The 22,556-nt window shown below is 55.2% G+C and overlaps 3 protein-coding genes across 24 annotated transcripts in view; 2 read left to right on the plus strand and 1 right to left on the minus strand.

Moving 5' to 3' along the window:
* Nucleotides 1–9,102, plus strand: part of ASXL2 (ASXL transcriptional regulator 2) — a 70,231-nt gene extending 61,129 nt beyond the window's left edge. For 2 of the 18 annotated variants that reach the window (XM_051773797.1, XM_051773815.1), the window contains 3 exons: nt 1,381–6,364; nt 6,448–6,741; nt 6,973–9,102. In XM_051773797.1, coding sequence (XP_051629757.1) covers nt 1,381–3,684 — 2,304 coding nt within the window. In that variant the 3' untranslated portion in view covers nt 3,685–6,364; nt 6,448–6,741; nt 6,973–9,102. Of the gene's footprint in view, nt 1–1,380; nt 6,365–6,447; nt 6,742–6,888 lie in introns of all 18 variants that reach the window. The other 16 variants (XM_051773802.1, XM_051773806.1, XM_051773809.1 and 13 more) reach the window with 16 other exon arrangements.
* The window catches only part of LOC127463867 (uncharacterized), a 48,001-nt gene extending 31,174 nt beyond the window's left edge, over nt 1–16,827 (minus strand). The window contains exon 1 of one of the 3 annotated variants that reach the window (XR_007901047.1): nt 16,064–16,196. Coding sequence is in view for 2 of the 3 variants with exons in the window: in XM_051773883.1 (XP_051629843.1) it covers nt 16,064–16,633 (570 nt within the window). In the remaining variant the exon portion in view is untranslated. Of the gene's footprint in view, nt 1–16,063 lie in introns of all 3 variants that reach the window. The other 2 variants (XM_051773884.1, XM_051773883.1) reach the window with 2 other exon arrangements.
* Nucleotides 12,010–22,556, plus strand: part of DTNB (dystrobrevin beta) — a 90,875-nt gene continuing 80,328 nt past the window's right edge. For 2 of the 3 annotated variants that reach the window (XM_051773818.1, XM_051773820.1), the window contains exons 1-2: nt 12,010–12,145; nt 12,487–12,566. The gene's annotated coding sequence lies outside the window, so the exon portion shown is untranslated. The remainder of the gene's footprint in view (nt 12,146–12,486; nt 12,567–22,556) is intronic. The other variant, XM_051773821.1, reaches the window with a different exon arrangement.

Consider the following 22,556-nt stretch of genomic DNA (forward strand, 5'->3'; position numbering starts at 1 on the left):
GAATTCCATCCACGGCTTCCTGAGAGCCAGGCCAGCACTGAGTTACCCCTGTGTCTGAACAGGCCATGTGGCACCACTGCAGATGGTTGCAGCAGCCCAGGGCAGCAGTGCCAGCTGAGGAGCAGGGAAAGAGCATTTGGGGGAACACCTCAGTTCCAGAGGCCCTTGAGCTGCCCAGTCTTCCCAAGAACCCACCTGGGAAAGGAAATGGGCAATTGGTCACTGCTGGGACGGGCAGGACAGAAACATTCCAGGCTTTGCCCCTCGGGTTTGGGAGCCAGGTCATAGGACCAGGCACCTGCTGCTGAACCTGCTGGTTTGGGGCCTTAGGCAGAAGCTGTAAACGGGAAACCACTTAATTCCTGCATTTCTGTGTGTCCCAGGAATTCTACTGCCCTATATCAGTATCCTTGACTTACTAAAAGGCTGCAAACTCAGAACTTTAAAAGCAGTTCATTTTTCTCTCCATGTTGCTCAGTACAGCACCAAGGCAGGAAAGCAGCAATGAAACTGTCAGTGACACAGAACTGGGGGTCCATAAAGAGACCCGGGATAGCACCCAGGAAGGCTGGTTGGGCTGCCAGGGAAATAAAGGGGTTGGATTTAACAGGGTGAGTGGAAGGGGACTGCAGATGGTGACTGCAAAAGCAGGAGAATGTGGGGACAGGTGTGTCATTCCCAAAACAAAGACAGAAGTGGTGAAGTGGCTGCTCAGAGCTCAGTGGGACTCAGGGAGGTTTTGTGGATATGGAAAACAAATGTAGCCTCAAATAAACCCCCTGAGGTCCCTGCAGGGGGGACAGGGGAGCACCGAGGGCAGGGCAGGGCTCAGCTGGAAAGAGCAAACATAGAGAAAGTCAACTGGGACACTGAGGGGAATGTTTTGGAAGAAAGGACGGAAATATTGGCATTTAATCTCCAGGTGGAGGGATTATTATGGTTTGTACAAAGACACCGAGGGGACGAGTGGTGGGTGTGCAGGGGGAGGAGCAGGATGGTGACAGCGGCCTTCCAAAGGGCAGAGATTCCATCTGAGGGAAGTGTGGAGCAGAGGAAGGGCCGGCAGGTGTCGGGGTGTGGAACAGCCCTGCAGGGAGGAGCTGGGTGGGCTCTGAGTGATGTGTCCGATGGTTCTCGCTGTGACTGTGAGGGACGAGCTCCACCCTGAGCCGCTGGGGTTGTACTGCACTTAAACTGGGCGTGAGATCCAAGGGCCCTGCTCCTCTCCTGTTACTGGTTTGGAGAGGAGGGATGTCTCCAGAGGGGTTTCCCCAAAACTACAGCCGGTTCTCTAAGGCTAACCTGCCAGCCCTGAGGCTCTCAGCCCGCGGGTGGGACGTTCCCCGTGTCTCAGCCGCGCTTTGCTCTGCTCTGTTCCAGATTCCCGTCTCCAGAATCTCCCCGATGCCATTTCCTGCGGGCCAGGTCTCTCCCAGGGCACGTTTCCCCCTCTCCCTCGCCAGTCCGGGCAGGACAGGGGCCAGGACCTTGGCCGACATCAAGGCGAGAGCCCAGCAGGCCAAGGCTCAGAGGGCAGCAGCCGCCGCCGCCGCCGCCAGCGCCGCCGCCGCCGCCTCGGCCGGGGGGACCGTGCCGGGGCCCGGCCCGGGCGGGGGGACAGCCCCGGGCAGCGGCACCACCCACACCCAAACTGGAACGGCGGGGAACGCGCTGGAACTGGCAGGAGCTGGAAGCGGGGGAGGTCCGAGAAGGTTTCTTCCCCAGTGCCCGGGGCCCCGTTCCCAGGTGGAGAGCCCGGCGGCGGAGCAGGGAGCTCCTGGCAATCCTTCTGGAGCACAACTACAGCCAAGGGCCCCCGCCCAGCCCGGGGCACCCGGCACCGGCCCCTCCTGCACAGCCCCGGCACTAGGGAATGGGAATGGGAATGGGAGTGGGAATGGGGGGGCCGAGCCGAGCCCTCCACGGGTAACGGTGACCCCGGGGACGGGATCTCCGTGTGCCGGGAGCGGGGACAGAGCGGGGACGGCCCCCTGTGCCCGCGGGGCTTCGGCGCTCGGGGACGGGCCCGGCTGCGGCACCGGCACGGCCGTACCCGCGGGAGCACCCACGGCCTCGGGAGGGACCAGCTCTGAGGAGTCCAAGAGCAAATCCCCTGCCCCCCCGGTGTCCTCACTTCCATCCGCAGGCCCCGAGGCCCAGGCTGGAGCTGTGGGTGCTCCTGCCCCCATCCCGCCCTGCGGCGCTCCCTCAGCAGCACCTGGCCTTAAAACCCCCCCGGGCGGGGCCCTGCCCAGAGCCAGCTCCAGTATTCCTGCCAACAACCCTTTGGTCACCCAGCTGCTCCAAGGCAAGAGCGTCCCTCTGGAGCAGATCCTGCCGAAGCCGCTCACCAAAGCAGAGATGAAAGCGGTGCCCTTGGCTCCTCGGGAAGAGAAAGGGGCAGCGGCTCCTCCCAGTGCGGTGGGGAACGGCACCGGGGCCGAGGCACCGTCGGGTTTGCCCTCACAGCAGCTCGGGAAGATCTTCTGCCAGAACAGGCCTCTGCCTCACATTCCAAGGACCTTCCCGCTCCCCTCGGGAAAGGAGCCCGGCCATGAGCAGCACCAGTGCCACGAGGCGCTGAGCAAGGCGACCCAGGAGCAGATCCTGCAGACCCTCATCAAGAGGGTGCAGAGGCAGAATTTGTTGCCCGTCCTTCAGCCCTCGCAGCTGAACCTCCCACACTCAGGTTTCCCAGTGGAGAACAGTTCCACCAGCCAGAGATTCATGCTGGGCTTCACGGGCAGGAGGACGTCCAAGCCTGCCATGTCTGGTCATTACCTGCTCAACATCTCCACCTACGGCCGTGGCTCGGAGAGTTTGAGGAGAGGCTTCTCCTTGAACCCCGAACTCCGCCTGGGGCTGAGCAGTCCCGCGGAGGGTCCCAGGGCAGAGTTTGGGGAGTGCGAGGAGGGGGCCGGCCCGGGCAGCAGCAGCGAGGAGGACGCGGATGACGAGAGCACCGGCGACGAGCGGGAGCACTCGGGCGTCAAGGAGGAGCCGCAGGCGTCTGGTCAGTGTGAGAGGGAGCGGGGATCCCACAGCACCAGCCCCGTGGGTCCCGGCTCCCTGGGGACGAGGGCTGGGAGGGCCGAGGCAGCCCCGGCAGCGCCGGCAGCCGGCACCAAGGAGAGCACTGCGGCGCTGGACGGCACCGCGCTGGCCCGGGACCTGCTGCAGGCCGCGCAGGAGCAGATGGCACACGCCATGAGGGGGAGGATGCACAGCAGCCCCGAGCTCTTCAGGCCTCCCGCCCCGTCCCCGGACTCGGCGCAGCCCCCGCTGCTCCCCGCCCCGCACCCCCCGAAGGGCTCTGCCGGGGCGCAGCTCCTGGGGCCCAGCTACAGCGGCACCATAAACGTCTCCACCTCGCCCGACGTGAGCCAGGGCTCGCTCATCACGGGGCTGTCCGAGTGCAACCAGCTGGCCAGTTCCATGGGGAACGTCATGTCCTTCTCCGTGACCGTCACCACCATCCCCGCCGGCCAGGCCGTGAGCTCCGGCGGGCACGGGCAGCCCCTCCCGGTGCAGGCCTTCGCCGAGGACGGCGGCGGGGAGGACCCCCCTTCCAAATGTTACTGCAGGTTGAAAGCCATGATCATGTGCAAGGGCTGCGGGGCCTTCTGCCACGATGACTGCATCGGCCCCTCCAAGCTCTGCGTCTCCTGCCTCGTCGTGCGGTAACCGGGACGGCACGTGGGGGAGAGGATGGCTCCATTTAGGGTTTGCTTTCGGAACTATGTTGGGAAGAAACAGGAATTTTACTGCCTTGCACAAGAGACACGTTACTGAATCAGGAAAACAGAGTAGAGTCCTTCTTTCATTAACGAAAGAGCACCTTCTTGTACAGGGAGTCGAGATCGCGCTCGACTGCGTGAATTGTGACAAGAGTTTGCACTTAAGGAATTATGTAAATATGTCACATTATTTTGTTTAAAGATATTTTTTCAATCTTTTAGGAGGTAGTGTTTGACTTGTGCTGCAGTTTCAGTAACCCCAGCCCGCTCTGAGCGTGTTTGCTGAGCTCTGCTCGACGCGGGGGCTCCAACCCGTAGCCTGTGGTTGGTCTTCTCCTGGCAGGGAGGAGAGCGGGATAATCCCAATCCATCCGTGTGTGCTGACCGGGGACAGAGCCCTGAGAGGGCTCCCTTGGCTGCCCTCTGGTTCAAATCTTTGGGAATTGGAAGGCACTGCCAGTGTCGTGCCAGCCTTTCCAGTCATTGCCTTCCCCCCTGTGACCTGGCTGTTCCCAGGAGGCTCCTGGGCTGTGCAATATGGGCTGGGGTTTCTGAGCTGCAGATCCTCTCCCGGGGGGCACTTCCAGTCACCACATTGTGAGGGAGGTGGTGTCTGGGGGTGTGACTGGGCAAACTGAAAGAAGGAACTGTCCCGGCCGTGGGGCCCAGAGTCCCTGGAACAGCTCAGGAACTGGGATTGTCGGTGCCCCCTGAACCACTGAGAGCAGAGCTCACACAGCTGTGCTGGGACTGCCAGGACCAGGCAGGAATCTGCTCTCCTGGGCACTCCCAGTGAGCTGGGAGGTGCCCTCCTGCAGCCCAGGGACACGGGGGCAGGTGAGGGGCACAAAGCGTCACCCTCGGACCTGCCACGTTCTGGGAAGCGTTTTGTGCTCCTCCAAACCCCCCCGTGGTCAGACATCTCCAGTTTCTCTCCAAGTTTCTGTGTTTATTCCATGTAGGGAAAGGCAGTGAGTGTCTGGTTGGGCCTCTCTGGGCAGCTCTCAGTGTTTGAAGAACCAAACCAGGCTCGGCTCAGCTCGGGTTGGGCTCAGCTGAGGGGAAGGATGGGCTGGGGATGGGGCTGCCCCTGCCCCTTGTGCCTGACAGGGCCAGGCACAGCTGGGGATGCTCGTCCTCACTGTGCATTCCTGGATTCCTCCTGCTGGAGGATGGAAACTGAGGCAGCCCCGCGGTGGCCCCGCGTTCCCTCGGGAGCTGAGGACGGGCTCACGCGGGGCACTCATCACACCAGGGCTGTTCAGAGACCACCAGGCCCGTGGGCCCGTCCAGTCCCACGCTGTCCCTGCCTGCCTCCTGGTCAGGGAACAGAGCTGGGTATGTTTTTGATGGAAAAGCACTGAATTCACTTTGAATCCAAAGGCCTTTTAAAGCTGAAGCAATATTCCCACGGCAGTGGGACGGCTGTGTGGTGCACGGGGTCCTCAGCCCTCCTTTCCTCTCCCTTGGCTGTACTACTGCTTCCCCTTCCCTTCTCCCCCCGGGAACCTGGCACATGCTGGGAGGAGCAGAAATAATTGTCTGGGAGGTTTTTCAAGGAGCAGGCACTGCCCAAACCTGCCAGAGCTCCAGGAGCGTTTGGAGGCACAGGGTGGGATTGTTGGGGTGTCTGTGCAGGGCCAGGGGTTGGACGTGATGGTCCTTCCAGCTCAGGATATTCCATGGTTCTGTGATTTATTTGGTGATGGTAAGGAAAAGGGAGTTGCAAACTAAATCCCGTGGTAGCAGGAGTGTTTCCTTCCCTGCCCTGGAGTGCAGCTGCCCCCGGAGCAGGAGCTGCAGCATCACTTGGTCTGGGGTTTGCTCATCTTAAATTCATTGCAGAGCAGTGGCCCCCCCTCTGTCTGATTCCACATCACTGCTCAGCCATCCTGTGGAGAGGATTTAGGGATTAGAAATAAACTCAATTTTTTTAATCTAAAACTGAAATCTCAAAAAAAACTGCACGAAATTGCTCTGCGAGCATCTCATGTTGTTGGTGGTTGTAGCCCAGGAATACCCCAGGCTGTGTGTGTTCCCACCACTTCCCCCTTCCAGCTCGTGTCCTGGAATTCTGAGTAGCTCTGTCCTTGTCTGGGCGTGAAGGAGGTCCCAGCAGTGTAATCCTGGGCAGACACAGCCCTTCCTGCCTGGGACAGCCCCGGGAGGATCCAATTTGCCGACTGTGCTGGCTGCAAAGCGAACTGACCCAGTGGCTCTTGCCTCAGAGGAGAGGGAGAGGTTTTGCTGCCCAGCTGGAGCAGTTCTGGTCACTCCTCTGGTCACTCCTTGGCTCCCCTCGGTGTGTTCTTCCAGGCTGAAGGAGAGGATGAGGAGGGACCATGGGCAGTGACCTGCCTGTGTCCCTGAGCACTCACCGGTGTCTCACGGGCTGCTGCTGGAAAGGCTGTTCCAGAGCTCCTCTGGCATTTCCCAAACCATCCCCGCCCCGGCTGTGCTTCCAGCTCCTTCATCCCGTTAGACTTTACCAGTGTCCTCTGCTGTGCATGGATTTGGGTTCTGTGCTGGTTCCTGGCAGTGCAGGGAGCTGCTGGGCCCTGAGCTGTCCCACGGGAATGTGCCCGCCTGGCCCTCGCTGGCCCGGGGTGGGATGGCTGGTGATCCAGGTGGGATGGCTGGTGATCCATATGGGATGGCTGGTGATCCATATGGGATGGCTGTGATCCATGTGGGATGGCTGGTGATCCAGGGGGGATGGCTGGTGATCCATATGGGATGGCTGGTGATCCAGGGGGGATGGCTGGTGATCCATATGGGATGGCTGGTGATCCAGGGGGGATGGCTGGTGATCCATATGGGATGGCTGGTGATCCAGGTGGGATGGCTGGTGATCCAGGTGGGATGGCTGGTGATCCATATGGGATGGCTGGTGATCCAGGGGGGATGGCTGGTGATCCAGGGGGGATGGCTGGTGATCCAGGGGGGATGGTTGGTGATCCATATGGGATGGCTGGTGATCCATATGGGATGGCTGGTGATCCATGTGGGATGGTTGGTGATCCAGGGGGGATGGCTGGTGATCCATATGGGATGGCTGGTGATCCAGGGGGGATGGCTGGTGATCCAGGGGGGATGGCTGGTGATCCAGAGGGAATGGCTGGTGATCCAGAGGGAATGGCTGGTGATCCAGGGGGGATGGCTGGTGATCCAGGGGGGATGGCTGGTGGTCCAGGGGGGATGGCTGGTGATCTATATGGAATGGCTGGTGATCCAGAGGGGGATGGCTGGTGATCCATGTGGGATGGCTGGTGATCCAGGGGGGATGGCTGGTGATCCAGGGGGGATGGCTGGTGACCCCAGCCATGGAGGTGGCCCCAGGCTGGCACTGGCCAGTGCGGGATGGTGGGTGGTGGCTCGGGAGTTTACACCTCTGTCAGTGCCTTAGTTCCATTTCATGGATCAACACTTTGCTTGGGCTACTTTTCTCCTGTTCAGACAATAAATTCTCCTGGGCCCATCCTTGGTTTTAGCAGGCTCCTGGTGCAGGCTGGGGGAGCAGCTCTGTGGGTGTGCAGAGGGCACTGATGGGGAGGAAATCCTTGGGATAAAGGGCTTGGTGTAATAATCACTGCAAGTACCCCCCTCTTGGAACAGGGATAAAGCCTTGGAAGCTGCAGCTGGTTGTGGGATGATGTGTTTTAGAAGGGGAGATCCTGCAGCCTGTGTAGCTGCTGGCATGGGATCAGCCTGTCCCACTGCTGAGGCTCCTTCCTGCAGGACAACAACCCCACCCTCACACTGGATTTATAAACAGAGGGATGTCACAATGTGGGTTAAACCGTTAGACTTGGGTTCCCAGGGAATTCATCCAAGGGCACTGCAGGGAATGCTGGCATCCCAAATCCAAAATAAATGATTCTAAAGCCTGACATCAGAGTTTTGGTTTTGGCAGGGAAAGGAACCTCAGTGAGGAAGGAGATTCAGGTTTCAGTTTCCCTGTTCAGGAAGCAGAACTGGAATTACAGCCTGACCAACACTTCTCTTCCCAACCCCAGAGCCCACGGACGGGTTGTGGCACTGGAAGTGCCAACCCAGCTCTGGGAGTTCAGGTTTTGAGCCAGGTGGGCATCAAGGGAAGGAATTTGGTGTGGAATGTCACTGCCCCTCCCTAAATCCCCAGGAAGGAAGAGGTTCTGAGCAGTTGCACTGTTTGGGGAGCTGTGTCTTTGTTCTGGTTGTACGAAACAGCTGCTGGGGTGGTGATTCCAGGTCAGGTCGTTGCAGCCCGAGGGATCCTCAGGTCCTCACCCCCGGGGGGTGTTGCTGCTCCAGGGGCAGCTCCAGGGGCAGCAAAGCCCATCCTGGGGCAGGAGGGTGGGTTGGAAGCGGGTTTGGGGCCTCTCTCCTGGGGAAGCTCAGTGCGAGGGTTCAGGTGAGGCCGGGAGGGTTTGGAGAATGGGACTGGGATGGGGTTTCCCTCTGCAGGGACTCAGGTTTGGCTCAGGAATGGCCTCACCAGGGAAGGGTCCCTTGGGAGCTGAGCTCAGCTGGGCCCCGGGGTCAGTGCTGGAGGGGCTCAGCTCTGGGATCCCCCAGCGGGAACGTGGGTGGCTCTGGGAATGTGGGGGGGCTGCGGGGCTGGGAGGGGCTGGGCTGGCACTTGCACCCTGAATTATCACTTTGATTAGCACAGATTAATTGGGGGGGGACACACACCCCACTCCCAGGCTGCCAGGGGGTGTCCCAGGCCTGGGGGGACACGTGGGGTCCGTGTGCCGCCGGTGTCCCACGGGGACAGAGCGTGTGCTGGGAGGGAGAGACCCCGAATTTCCCTCGTTCCCTGGGTTGTTTTTAAATGCTATATGTTTGCTATAACTGCAGAGCGAGTTTAAGAGCTTACAGTAATATATTTTAAGTAATATATATTTTAGTATCTGTAAAAGGCGTGGGCAGAGGATGGTTTCTGAGGTGGGTAACAGGGTACAGGGGGGAGCAGTTCCTCGGCGAGGCCAAGGGGGGGGTTCTTGCAGGAAAACTGAAAAGGTTCAGTTTTTGCCATTAATGCAATAAAAATGGGAATTCTCACAAAGAAGCAATCCAATACTGTTTCCCAGAGGCTTTTCCTGTGTGGGCAACAGGCCTGTAAACACAGTTCCAAAATTCCTAAACCTTTGTCTTCTGCCTTTTTAAAAGGGACTTCAGTTGGGCTCAAGGGGCTGTACAGCGAAATCAAGGTGACACCATTTGAAAATGTATTTTTACACAAATAATATAGAAAAAAAAATCATATTTTACATAAGAATTTTAAGTATTTGAAATATGTGTATATATATATACTGTATGTACTTCGTATATGCTTTATTTTACATTTTCAATGTATTAAAAAGTATTTGAGCTGGTTGGATCTGAGGTGTGATAATGTCTAAAACACACCAAACAAAGGCAGAGGAGCTGGGAGGGAAGAGCAGGCGTGAGCTCTGCAGGGAACCACTCGATTGTCAGAGCTGCCCTGGGCAGGGCTGAAGGGCTTCCACCCCAAACCCACTGCCCTGAGGGGTCTCACTGGGGGGGAAGGTGAACTTGGGGGGCTGTGAAGGGATGAGCACTCCTGTGCCTCAGCTCCCTGTCCAGAGGGATCCCACCTTCATCCCACTTCTCTCCATCCCCCACCTGCAGAACCACCTCAGACCTGAGGGAACGACAGCTTTGGGAGTCGGTTCACATTTAAGGTGTGTGGGTGAGATAAGATAAAGAATAGCAAAGTGGTGGAGCTGCTGCACTTCCAAACAGACATCCCTTACTCCCCTGGTACCGCTGCATCTCCCAGCCCTTCCTCTCCCAGTTTAAAGCTGAGCTGAACTGGTCCCCTGTCCCTCCCAGTTCAGGCTCCTCCGATGCTGCATCACGGATTTCATACTGGAAAAGCTGGGCCGGGAGTTTCACCCTTGGAGGCCTCTGGGCTCCTCCTCGTGGTCACATTCCAGGGATGGGATCCCGCGGGCCATGAACACGGTGCAGCTGCTGCAGCTTCCTCCGGGCCTGCTCCCCAACAGGCAGGATTTACCTGTCCTGAAGGGGCAGGTGTCACCCTGAGCCTCGTGCACAGGGGTTTCAGGAACAGCTTTTTAATCTGGTGGACAGAGATGTCCCAGGGATGTGCCCAGAAACCGACTCCATGGGTTTTCCAGCGCCTTCCAGGTGAGTGCCAGCACAGGCTCTGTCACAGGCCACACTGAAACCAGGAAACTGGTGAGGGTTGTACAGAGAAAAAAGCAATTTTAAGGCAGTGAGGTGATTTCTGGGCATTTAAACCAGCAGGGAGCAGTCCCACCCAGGAGCAATCCATCAGGAACACGTGTGTCCATGGGGATGCAATCCTTGTGTCCACTGGGATGCAGCTGTGCCCTTTGGCAAAGGTGGGTTTATCAGGTTTGCTGCCCATTTTGCTGACAGGGAACTGCACTTTCCTGGCTTTATAAGCTGGTTTTGACACCCATTACGTCTTCTTTTAGCGCATTTTAAGGGGAAAACTTTGGTTTACTGCTAAGCCTTAATAAACTCTCTGCAGTTCCCTCGCTTCTTGGGGTCCCTGAACACTTGGGGAGCACTGAACTGTAGGTTTGGGAAGAAGAAAGAAACAGGGAAAAAAACCTGTGTCAAGTGATGGGAGCTTGATTTCCCTGAAATGGAGGGATTCAGGGAAACAGGTGTGAAACCAGCTCTCCTGATTTTCTGTCAGGAAAGCTCTCAATGCACTTAACAAACTCGGTAAAATCAGCAGGAGCGTGAGACACCCGAGAGTGGGCAGGAGCCTGAGATTTCTTTTCCCTGAATACATTAAAAATACCAAAAATGTCTATTTTTGAGTGTGGAAAGGTGTTGTGAAGGGCTTGGGAACCTGCTAGTGGGAATAATCCATCCCGACCCTCGTTGCAGCTTGGTGACATCACTAGATTTTAACTTGTTCTTCTCCTTTTTAATTCATGCGAGTAATTAATTAGTTAAGTAAATAAGATCCTGAGCTCTTTTTAGCCAGGCAGGACTGCCCTGGGACCCTCGGGAAGGAGCAGGGTGGGCACAGCCCACAGGTAGGAAAGAGCAAAGCCTGAACTCTCCATATCAGAGACACAAATAACTAAAGCCAGGGCACCACCGGGTGTTTTTCCAGGTTCCAGCACTTCTCCCCACAGCCCTCACTGGGGTTTTTTCCCAGTGCTGGTTTGGCTGGGCACTGCCGGGGAGGTGTGGGGGGAGAGGGGGTGGGTGGCACCTGTATCCAGGTGGGATGCAGGTGGGAAGGGGTGATGCAGTCAGGGAATCATGGAATTGGTGGCACCTGTATCCAGGTGGGAAGAGGTGGATGCGGTCAGGGAATCGTGGAATTGGTGACACCTGTATCCAGGTGGGATGCAGGTGGGAATAGATGGACACGGTCAGGGAATCGTGGAATTGTCTGGGTTGGAAATGCCCTCTGAGACCATGTTATGACCCGTCCCAGAAAGGGGTGAGAAACCCGGGTTCTTATTAATGAACCCCTCGGGGTGGATTAGAGTGAAACGACACCCAACGATCGGCGTTCGAAAACATTGTCTACGTGGGGTTTATCTTAGGACGATTTTCTTTCAGAGGTAAACAGGTATGTTGCCGTTCTGGGTGTCATCATCTGCGTCTATCGTCTGTAGCAATACGGTGTAAAGATAACCTTTAGGGAAAATGCGTAAGGGAGAGAGGGAAACGCAGGGCTGTGTGTGTGAGGGATAACCGGACGGTCGTGAGGGCGGGCTGTGTGTGTGAGGGATAACCGGACGGTTGTGAGGGATAACCGGACGGTCGTGAGGGCGGGCTGTGTGTGAGGGATAACCGGACGGTTGTGAGGGCGGGCTGTGTGTGAGGGATAACCGGACGGTTGTGAGGGCGGGCTGTGTGTGAGGGATAACCGGACGGTTGTGAGGGCGGGCTGTGTGTGAGGGATAACCGGACGGTTGTGAGGGCGGGCTGTGTGTGAGGGATAACCGGACGGTTGTGAGGGATAACCGGACGGTCCCCAGCACACGCTGCCCCTCGCACACCCCCGACCCCCTCAGGGCAGGCCGGGGGCGGGGCCGCGCCCTCAGCTGTTTGCCCTGCGCCTGCGCGTTCCCGCCGCGCCGCGGGGTGAGCGCCGCGCGCGCTGGAGCGGAGGCGGGAGCGCGGCGGGGCGGCACTGGCCGCCGATTGGCTGGAGCGCGCGAGAGGGCGGGGCTCGGCGGGCGCGGATTGGCGGGGGGCCGCGCGCCGCCGGCAGGGCCGGGTGGTGATTGGCTGGGGCGGCGCGGCCGCGGCCGGGACCGTTGGAGCGCGGCCGGGGCTGAGGCGGCCCCGCCGGCCCTGGAGACACCCGGACAGGCCGGGAACCCCCGGGAACCCACCGGGAACCCCCGGGAACCCCCGACTGCGGCCCGGGACAGGTGGGAGCTCGGGGGCGCCGGGCCGGGCCCGGGGGAAGCGTCCAGCGGGGTCCGGGCCGGGCGGCGGGGCCCGTGGGGGAGCCCCGGCGCGCAGCGGCCCCGGGCTGTGCGGGCAGCGGGGCTGGGCCGGGCCGGGCTGCGCTCTGCTCCGGAACAGCGGCTGCTGGGACACGGAGGGTGCGGCTCCAGCGCTTGGGATTAGCGGGAGACACCACCAGGGCAAAAGCAGCGCCGTGTTGTGTCTGCGAAATACGGGGGATGTAATTTTTCCTGTGGGAAACCGCTGCTTTCTCGGAGGGAAAAAAGCCCAAACCACTTCCTTTTTCCCCCCGTCTTTTTAGGTCGTCGGTTAAATGTTTGGAGAAGGAACCGAGCCCAGGAAAGTGGGAGCTGCCCAGAGAGGCTCATCACTGTGATTCAGGTACCGCGATCTGTTGGACTGACTGTGGGATCGAGCATAAATGCTGTTATCAGGTGTCTGTTTCTTACACTCACAGAACTGGTACTGAATTTTTAATTTCTGACAAACCAGTGGCCTGGAGCAGTGATTTCTGCATTTTCTGTCATGTATAGGACATGTAAAAATATTCCTCTGTGAGATACACTCCTCTGCTTGAAATTCCCACAGAATTGCATCATTGTGGGACACATCCCTTGGCTGGGGAAGGTGAATCTCATGGTGGAATGGTTTGTGTGAGAAGGCACTTTAAAGAACATTTAATTCCCCTCTCCCTGCCATGGGCAGGGACACCTCCCACCAGCCCAGGTTTCTCCAAGCCCCGTCCAACCCAGCTTTGGACACTTCAGGGATCCAGAGGCAGCCACAGCTTCTCTGGGCAACCCATACCAGGGTCTCCCCACCCTCAGAGCCCCAGTGCAGTGCTGTCTCCTTCTCGAGGGGATTGCTGAGCCACAGGGAACGGGCAGGGTGGCACAGGGATACTGTGGAAATTGTTTCTGTGCTGCTTCAAGTCTCAGATGGGACAGAATCAGAGTTCTGGAGGTTGGGCAGTAGTTGTGTGTTGCTGCCCTTTAACTGTGCTCTGTACTTTCAGTTTCTTTGGTTACTCTGGTTCCTAAAACTGTTTCTTTCTTCTTCCTGTTTCTTTCTTCTTCTTTTTCCTTTTTCTTTCTTCTTCCCAAACCTACAGTGTAGTGCTCCCAAAGTGTTTAGGGACCCCAAGAAGTGAGGGAACTGCAGAGAGTTTATTAAGGCTGATGCTGGCCCAGGTTGCCCAGAGAAGCTGTGGCTGCCCCTGGATCCCTGGGAGTGTCCAAGGCCAGGTTGGACGGGGCTTGGAGCAACCTGGGCTGGTGGGAGGTGTCCCTGCCCATGGCAGGGGTGGGACTGGGTGGGCTTTAAGGTCCTTCCAACCCAAACCTTTGATCACTCTGTGCTCTGTCTGGTGTGGCTGCCCAGTGACAAACCATTCCATGTACCTGAACCAGTTGTTCAGAAAGTTTCAGTTCCAGTTTTCCTCTGCCCCCTAAATCCTTGCTGTGCTTCCACCTGCCCAGGATGCTGCTCCAGAGGCCTTTTCCTTGGCCATGTTGTCCTGTGAAATCCTCTTTGGGTTCCTCCTTGTTCCCCTTATCACACACAGGATTCTTGTCTTGTTCTCTGCTTGAATCCACCCCAAACCTGCTGCTGGGGTCAGCCCCAGGGCAGCAGCTCCCCAGTCCATGGTTGGGCTGCCAGGGTTTGTTCCTGGTTTTTCCAGGATCCCACTGGGAAGGGGGCACATCCAGGAGCTCCTGTGGGTGCCGTGGGGCTCCCTCTCATTGTTCCCTGCTGGTTCTGTGCTGCTGAATGCAGAAGCCATGCCAGGATTGTCCCAGGATTGTCCCAGGATTGCCCCAGGCTCCCCAGGATTGCCCCAGGCTCCCCAGGATTGCCCCAGGCTCCCTGGTTTTTTGGAGCAGGCTGCTTCTTTCACAGGCTGTGGGTCATTCAGAACTTGTTGGCTGTGGGAGAAGAAATCATGATTTTTGTTGTCTCTGTTTGGTTCAGTGTTTATTAAAAGACTTGTGCCAGTGAAGGCTTTTGGGCAGCCTAGATCTGGGAGAAAAGGTAGGAGACCTTATGGTGTGATATCTGTTGTGGAGTTTTATTTGGCCAGGTGCATCTCTTTGGAAACAAAGGGAATTATGATAGCAGGGTGCCAAATCATTACTAAATTTTAAAAGGATTGGATGTCTAAAGGATGTTCTGTGGTTCAAAACCACTTAAAATTATAATAATTCAAAGTAGTTACTGACTGACTACAAGGGTGAGGAATTTTTCAGCCTTCATGAGTGCAGCTTTTAACTTCATTTGGGTCAAAGGGCAGACTTGCTGATGATGGAGGTCTTTTCCAAGCTAAATGATTCTGTGATTTAAGAGATGGGGGAGTGAAGGGGGTGTTCTGGCATAAGGCAAACAGGGAGGGAGCTGAGGCCTTAAATTAAGTTATTTTAAAAAACAGAAAGTGCCAAAGCTTAAGGGAGTTTTAGTTTTCAGTGCTTGGTTTTACAGAAGCAATGGCCTATCACCAATTAGAGTTTTACTTCTGGCTTACTTTGTTTTCCCTTTTAAGTTAATGTAGGAGATGAAATTAAAGAACTAAAACCCAGCAAGCCCTTTTATCCCTGACTCAGCTGTGATCAGGAAGGTGGTTCATGTTTCCAGGTGTTTCTCACTGCCCCTGGACTGGGATTGCTGGGATTGCTGGGATTTCCCATCCCTGCAGCTGTGCCAGGGGAGCTCTGGGTGAACTTTGCTGAGGGTTGGGTTGGGTTGGTCCTGTCAGTGCTCCCAGCTGTGTCACCTGCTGCATCCCCCACCCTGGGTCAGGAGGGAAAGGGGCAGAATTGGAGCTTAGAACATCTCCTAATAATGAACACTCCATGTGGCTGAAGAGGCAGCTTTGGAGTTCTCTCCTGTGCTCTGTGAGCAGTGCTGGGCCCCTGCAGGGTGCAGTGGCTGGGAAGGGTTTGCCAGATCCATTTTGGGAAGCACAGCTCTTAATTAGGGTATTTCCAGCTTCTTACTGCTTGGAAATCCTGGTGGAATGTTTCATTACCTTGTCTGACAGCGGCACTGCTTTATTTTAAGGAGACAGTTTGGGCTGCTGGATTTGCTCTTGTTTGCAGGCTCGTGGTGAATCCCACATACAGACATTACCTTCAGCCTCCAACAGATTGTAAAAACCCACTCCTGCTGCTCAGGCTTTGGGGCAGTTCAGTGCAATCAGAGTGTTTGGCTCTCTGGTTACTCAAGCAAAGCATTTCAGTGTCGTGGGCACTGAGTGCCCTGAATTCTCTGCCCCCTCTCTGTGGTTTGCTGGGGAACAGACCTGACTGTGTTTAAACACAGAGTGTTGTCCTGCAGAGCCTGCAGATCTGCTGGGCCCCAGGCTGAGGGATTCCTGGGGACTGGAAAGGAATGTGTAGTGCTGGGTACCTCAAATAACACCTGGGGCAGGAACCTCTGTCACCCTGGTCACTGGCTGACCCCTGAGTTCCTCAGGGCTGGGGTTTCTCTCTGTTCTGGGCACTGAACTGACACTTGCAGACCTGAAGTGACAGAAGTGCAGATGGTCTGGAACTCTCCTGGGTCTGAATTTGTTCTGTTTTGTCCTGAGGGAACCTGGAGCTTCCTTTTAAAGTCGTGTTGAAAGCTTTGGAAAGTTTTCAGAGAAACACACGGTTAATGTTGGTACTTGTTCCATCTTTGTTTAACTTGCATCCAGTAAGATCTTTATCCATTTCTGACCACGTGAGGCTGCTGGGCTCCCACTGGGGCTTAGGCCAGGATGTTTGCATGGAATCACAGGATGACTGAGGTTGGCAAAGAGCTCCGAGATGGAGTCCCCCCTGTGCCCACCCTGTCCCCCAGCCCAGAGCACTGAGTGCCACAGCCAGGCCTTCCTGGGACACCTCCAGGGCTGGGCACTCCAAACCTCCCTGGGCAGCCCCTGCCAGTGCCTGACCACCCTTTCCAGCAGGAAATTCCTCCTCCTGTCCCACCTGAGCCTCCCCTGGCACAGCTGGAGGCCGTTCCCTCTCCTCCTGTCCCTTGTTCCCTGGCAGCAGAGCCTGACCCCCCCCCCGGTTCCCCCCTCCTGTCAGGGGGTTGTGGGGTGGGAAAAGGTCCCTCCTGATCCCTCTTTTCTCCAGGCTGAGCCCCCCCAGCTCCCTCAGATATTCCTGCTGCTCCAGCCCCTTCCCAGCTCCCTTCCCTTCCCTGCCCACGCTCCAGCCCCTCCCTGTGTCTCCTCTCTGAGGGTGCCCGTGGATCCAGCCTGGCCAGACCCCTCTGCAGGCCCTTCCTGCCCTCCAGCAGACCCACATCCCACCCCCCTTGGGGTCATCCACGACCTGACTGAGGTGCCCTTGACCCCCTTGTGTGGCCTTGGATGAGAACCTTGACCAGGGCTGGGCCCAGCTGTGACCCCGTGTGACCCCTCTGGCCCCTGTTTCCAGCTGGAGGGGACTGCATTCCCCCATTCCCTAGCCCAGGTTCATCCCAGCAGAGTGTCCCTGCCCATCCAGTTCTTTCCCACAGCAGGAACTGGAGGCCCTGAGGGGTGGCAGGGGCTGTGTCCTGCAGGAACAAACCTCACAGTTCTGACAGGAATGGCAAAGCATGGACAGGGGAAAGCTTTAGTTTTTAGTGCTAATTTTTTTTTTCCTAAACTACCTGATTGCCTGTTCATGTTTAGTGAAGTTTGCTGTGTTATATGGGCAGGTTTTTGCAGAATTTTCCAAACCAGCTTTGGATCCACTGCATTTCTGGGGGTAAAAAAAAGAACCTTTGGCTTGTATAGAATTTCACTGCAAAGTTATAATCACTGAGGAGTCACAATCCACTCCCTGGCTCATGGCCCAGGGGGTTTTTCACTCACACTCTTCCAGGCTGAAGTGAGTTTTGGTCTGTAAAGGTCTCACACCAGCATTGGAGTCCAGAACTTGTAAAAACACCTGTGAGACATCAGGGCCTTCAGGATTTGGGGCCCCTGCTGCTGGAAGGTGCACGTTGGTTCCCAGGGATGCTCCTGTACTGGCTGGGCACGCAAAAATAACATTTTAAAGGATTTTTTCCTACTTTTGTGCACAGTCTGTTCTACTTCAGTTACTTATCCCTGCAGTGGCTGGAACAGAGTTTGAAATTTTAGGTTAAATTGGAAGAATGATCAGAAATGGTTAAAATAGCCTTTAAAAGAAGATGTTGCCAGACCACTGGAATGTATATAAAAGGTTTATCTCTTCTCCTCCCAGGGTTAGATGTGTCCCTCTGGAATCCCTTCCAGATCAGTTTGTCCCCCTAGGAAGAGGCTTAGGGGCAAAACAGGAATATTTTTGATCAGTTACCTTTATTAATGTGTGACTGCTGAGAAAAGGGAGGTTGGAGTATGAACCATGAGCTTGAAGGGCACAGAAATGAGGAAGAGCATCCACAGAGGGAGATGAGGGGATGAAAGCAGTCATTGGGGGGGTCTTTGTTCAAATTAGGAAAGAAGAGTAAAAATACTTCATATTTTTACTGAAATCTAAGATGAGTAAATGTAAACACCCTTATATAGTTAATAAATTTAATTTTATACTTCAACAAAGTATTTATTACGGTTCAGAAATTATTTTAAACTGTTTAAGTGAAATGTGAGTTGAAGCCCAAAAGAGTAACTTCTACCAGTGCAGGTATGCCCTGAGTTTTTATTCAAGATCTTCATCCCAATGATATTTTTAAGAGTGAGTGAGCTGAGGGGGGATGAAAGCTTTTCCTTGAACCACCAGGAATATTTGTTCCTCCAAATCAGAAAGTCACTCAGCTTCCTTCTGTGTGTGTCAAGCACAGCTCGGGTCAACCTGTGCCCCAAAGAGGGATTCTGATTTATTTTAATTACAAGTTATTTCTGAGCACAAATAGGTCTGAGCACAACTTTATCCTCGTGCAGCAGCTGCAGTTAAATATTATTTCTGCTAGTAAAATGCAACATCAAGAATCTGAACAAACTCAGATTTAACAGTTTGTAAATTAACTTTTTTTTTCCCTTTTTCTGTTCTCTTCGGCTGGTGAGGCTGAGTTTCAGTGCAAACCACTGCCTGGAGATGGTTATCAGATCCTAAAGGTCAGAGTCTCCTTTGGAGTAAAGGTGGAAATAAAACAAAATAAAACAAAATTGACTGTCAGAAGAAAAAAAAAAAACAAACTTTGGCCGATTCAGTGAGTTGATGTTAAATTGGAGTCATCCAGCAGCAGTGAGGAAGCCCCTGGAGCTGCAGGTATGAAAGCCAAGGGTTCCAGAGGAGCAGGAGGGCAGAGGAGGAGCAGGGGGCAGGAGGGAAGGCTGAGCTGGGCAGGAGGAGCAGGAGCTGCCTCCCCGGGCCGTTACCTACAGCTGATGAGCTCCAAGAAGAGCGAAACCTCGTAACAAAGGTCCTGTAGTATTGGCCTGAAACCTGGGAGCACCTGGGAATACCTGGGAGCTCCTGGGAACACCTGGGAGCTCCTGGGAACACCTGGGAACACCTGGGAACACCTGGGAACACCTAGGAGTACCTGGGAATACCTGGGAACACCTGGGAGTACCTGGGAACACCTGGGAACACCTGGGAGCACCTAGGAGTACCTGGGAATACCTGGGAATACCTGGGAACACCTGGGTTGGGGAACCACCGGAACGTGGGGCTGAGTCAGCACTGGCTGGACCTGCTGGAGCAGGGCAGGGAGAACAGCCAGCAGGGCTTTCCCTGCATCTATCCCGGTTTTCCTGCAGCCAGGTTTTCCTTGGGTCCATAACAGGGATATGTGAGACCTGCCTGTGCTCTGGGGGTGGGGAGGGAGCCCTTAAAGGTGAGGAGGAGGGAGAACCCTGGAACAGAAGGGTGGATGTAAACGAGGGAAGGAAAACAAACTCAAACAGGAGAAATGAGAACAGTGTTTAAGTTCATGGTGCAGTTCTGTTTCAGGTGGTGGCTGAGCGTAGGGTTCTCCATGTTTATTATTGTAAATCTAATTTATAAATTAGATTTTCTGTTGGCTGTGTCAGGGTTGCTCGTGTTGCTCCCGAGGCCATGAAGGCATTTACCTGTTGCAAAGGGGGCCAAGGTGAATGGATAAAGGGAAATGGCAGAATTTGGGAGGTTTACATCAAACACACTCGCCTGCAGTTTTCCAGGTGTGACATCTTTGTGCTCTCTGAGCTGAACATTGGACTGCCCATCCCTGGGAGTGTCCAAGGCCAGGCTGGACGGGGCTTGGAGCACCCTGGGCTGGTGGGAGGTGTCCCTGCCCGTGGCAGGGGTGGGACAGGCTGAACTTTAGGGGGCCTTTGCACTCCAGCCATTCTGGGATCCAACACTTCCCTGACTCTGTGTTTGAGCAGGTTTTCCCCCCATGTGCCCATGGAATGTGAGCAGCCATCCCCAGGATTCTCCCCACGTGTGCCCATGGAATGTGAGCAGCCCTCCCCAGAGTTCTGGGCTGCCGCGTCATCCCAACCCCTGTGTGTGTTTCTTGGCCCTTTTCTCACCCACTGTGCCACGAATGTTTAAAAAACAAGGCACAACCAGCCAAACAAACAAACAAAAAAAACCACCCAAAAAATCCCCACCAAAACCCCAAACCCCTTCCCCCCCCCCTCCAAACATCCAACCCAACCAGTGCAGGACAAGCTGCTGCTTCCCCTCCCTGTGCTGGGAGCCCAGCTCTGTAATTTGCATCCTAAACATAGTTGCAGTTACTGTGGGTTTGGTTCATTCCTGTTTTGAACTTGAGAAAGGCTTCCCATCCTTCCTCTTCCCAACCTCGTCCCCGAGGGATCCTTCTGTGTCTCCTTGTTCAGGAATTAAAGCAGGTTGGTCAGTTATCCTGATGGATTCCAGTGGACATTCCCAAATACCTGCCAGTGGGAGCTGGGCTCTTCTCCCAGGGAACAAGGGACAGGATGAGGGGGAACGGCCTGGGGCTGCCCAAAAGGAGGTTCAGGTTGGATGTTGGGAACAATTCCTTCCTGGAAAGGGTGGTCAGGCACTGGCAGGGGCTGCCCAGGGAGGTTTGGAGTGCCCAGCCCTGGAGGTGTCCCAGGAAGGCCTGGCCGTGGCACTCAGTGCTCTGGGCTGGGGACAAGGTGGGGATGGGGCACAGGGGGGATCCATGGGCTGGGAGGGCTTTTCCCAGCTGGATGACTCTGGGATCATGGACAAAGCAGGTCCCTCAGTCAGGTTTCATTTCAAGGGCAACAAGAACAGATCACTGACCCATTTTCCTTGTGGAGAACTCTGGCTCCTCTGGGGTTCTGGAAGTGTGTGTCCTGTCATCTGACCTGCTGATCCCTGTGTGGCAGTGCTCTGGGAGGTGCCTGTGCCCCCTGGATGACCCCTGGAGCTCCCATCCCGAGCCCTGCTGGCACTGGGAACCCCAGGAAGCTGTGGCTGCCCCATCCCTGCAGTGTCCAAGGCCAGGTGGGATGGTGGGGGGTGTCCCTGCCCATGGCAGGGGGTGGAACAAGGTGGGATTTAAGGTCTCTTCTCAGCCAAACCACTCTGGGGTTTGATGACTGTGTGGCTGAGGTGTCTGTAGGGGAAGGGAGGGATGAGGGACATGCACCCAAAGCCCAGGCAGGGGGAGATCTCGTGGTATCTTTGTTTTTCTGGGTGTTGCAGGAGATTCAAGCATTACTGTCCCTTATGTGTTGGTAAAATAACCTCTCCTGAAACCAGTTTAAAACGTGAAATCACTATTTCATGTGATTTCATCCAGTCCTCCAAGGGGATTCCTGCCCCTTGGAGTCCCTTGCTGTGGAATTTAAAGGGGTGCAGTGGGAATAAAGGTGATTTCAGGGACAGCACCTGGTGGGCTTCAAGCTGACCTGCATATTTTATGTGATGGGGAAACAGAGAGAAATATTCCAAAAACTCCTGAAGCTTGGGGCAGTGTATGAGGGTACCTGGAGCTCGAACAAGATGCATCTCAGGGACAGAGTCCCAGTGTCCAGGACACTGAACTCCTGCTCTTGCCTGCAGTGAGGGACAGGTGAGTTCCTTGGGAGGAACCTTGGCTGAGATGCTCTGTTTGAATACGTTCATTGAACTTAATAAAATGGATTTATTTTAGGAACCTGAAAAGAAAAACAACAAACCCTTTGCATCTCTCCAACAAGTGCCACTGAGGTGCTTTCCTTCAGAAAAACAAAACCCCAGCAGTGTGTCAGTTCTGAGCCTGTGCTTTTCTACAGGAGGGAGGAATAAGGCAGCAAAATACATGTGCCTGTCATAATAAGCTCATGTGCTTGTTTCCCTTTGTGGAAGGGAAGAGGAGGAAGGCTGTGGTGGTTTGAAGCTGGGTGTGCTGTGAGGCTGCTCCTGGGGGCCGTGGGGCAGTGCCAAGGCACAGCTCTCTGTTCCCTGGGGACATTCCAGGCTGATGCAATGGGGCTGCAGGAGGCTGAGCCCACTGACTCCCATGGAGCTTGGGGGAACTGGAGGAGAATTCTTAGGAGGTTTTGCCTTTTTTAGGTTTCAGACAATTAAAAACAGTATTTATTGGTTTTTAAACCACCTGGTTTAAACTCAGGTTTTGAACCGTAAGCTGCTGAAGCTGGTAACAAAAGAATGATTTAGTAACTAAGTAAATGATAAATCAGATTTTGCACTGATAACTGAATTAACTTGCATTTTTTCACTGGAGTTGGCTGAAATTCTGCCTCTTTCAGGACTGTGTGGTGCTGTGAGAGGGGCTGAATTGTCCCTGTGCCCTCTTACCTGGGGGTACAAGTTCCTCTCTGTCGCTGTCACTTCTTTAATGTTTCCCTGAGAAAGGGAGGCCTGTGCCACCAACATCCATGGTTTTATTTCCAACTTAATTGCACTGAAGTTCTTTACTCCCCTGACAGGTATGGTTTGACCTCAGGCACTGGGTTTCAAAGTGAAATGAATTTTTACAAGTTTTCTTGAAAAGACAAGGGCCCCCCAAACCCAACATCCCCCCAAATCCTGGGAGGTCTTTTCCAGCCTCAGGGATCCTGCAGGGAAGAGGATTGTCACTGGCCTCTGGCAGCCAGGGGAAGGACTGGGATGTGCTTTCTCCTCCTGAACCCCAGAGGCCCCAAAATCACCTTTTTGGCTCAGCTTGCCCTGTGCTTTGCAAACAAACCCCCTTTGAACACAAAGAAATTCCTTACGTGGTATTTCTGTTTGTATTAATGCTGCTCTGAGCCTTTCAGACTTAGCAGGAGCAATTAAAACGTTCAGAATTAATGTTTCCTGTGCCCCCCCCTCCCTCAGAAGGTGTTCAGGAGCCCAAAGTGTGTGTGTGTGTGTGGTGGAACAGGGTAATTATGGAGGGATGTCTGTCTGTCTGTCTGTCTGCTGGCCTGCTCACTCCCCAGACAGGATCAGACTGTTTCTGGTGAGGGATAAACCCACGTTG

The sequence above is a fragment of the Manacus candei genome, unplaced genomic scaffold (genome assembly GCF_025592945.1).
Source record: "Manacus candei isolate 608988 ecotype Guabito, Panama unplaced genomic scaffold, ASM2559294v1 h1tg000177l, whole genome shotgun sequence".
Taxonomy (NCBI): Eukaryota; Metazoa; Chordata; class Aves; order Passeriformes; family Pipridae; genus Manacus; species Manacus candei.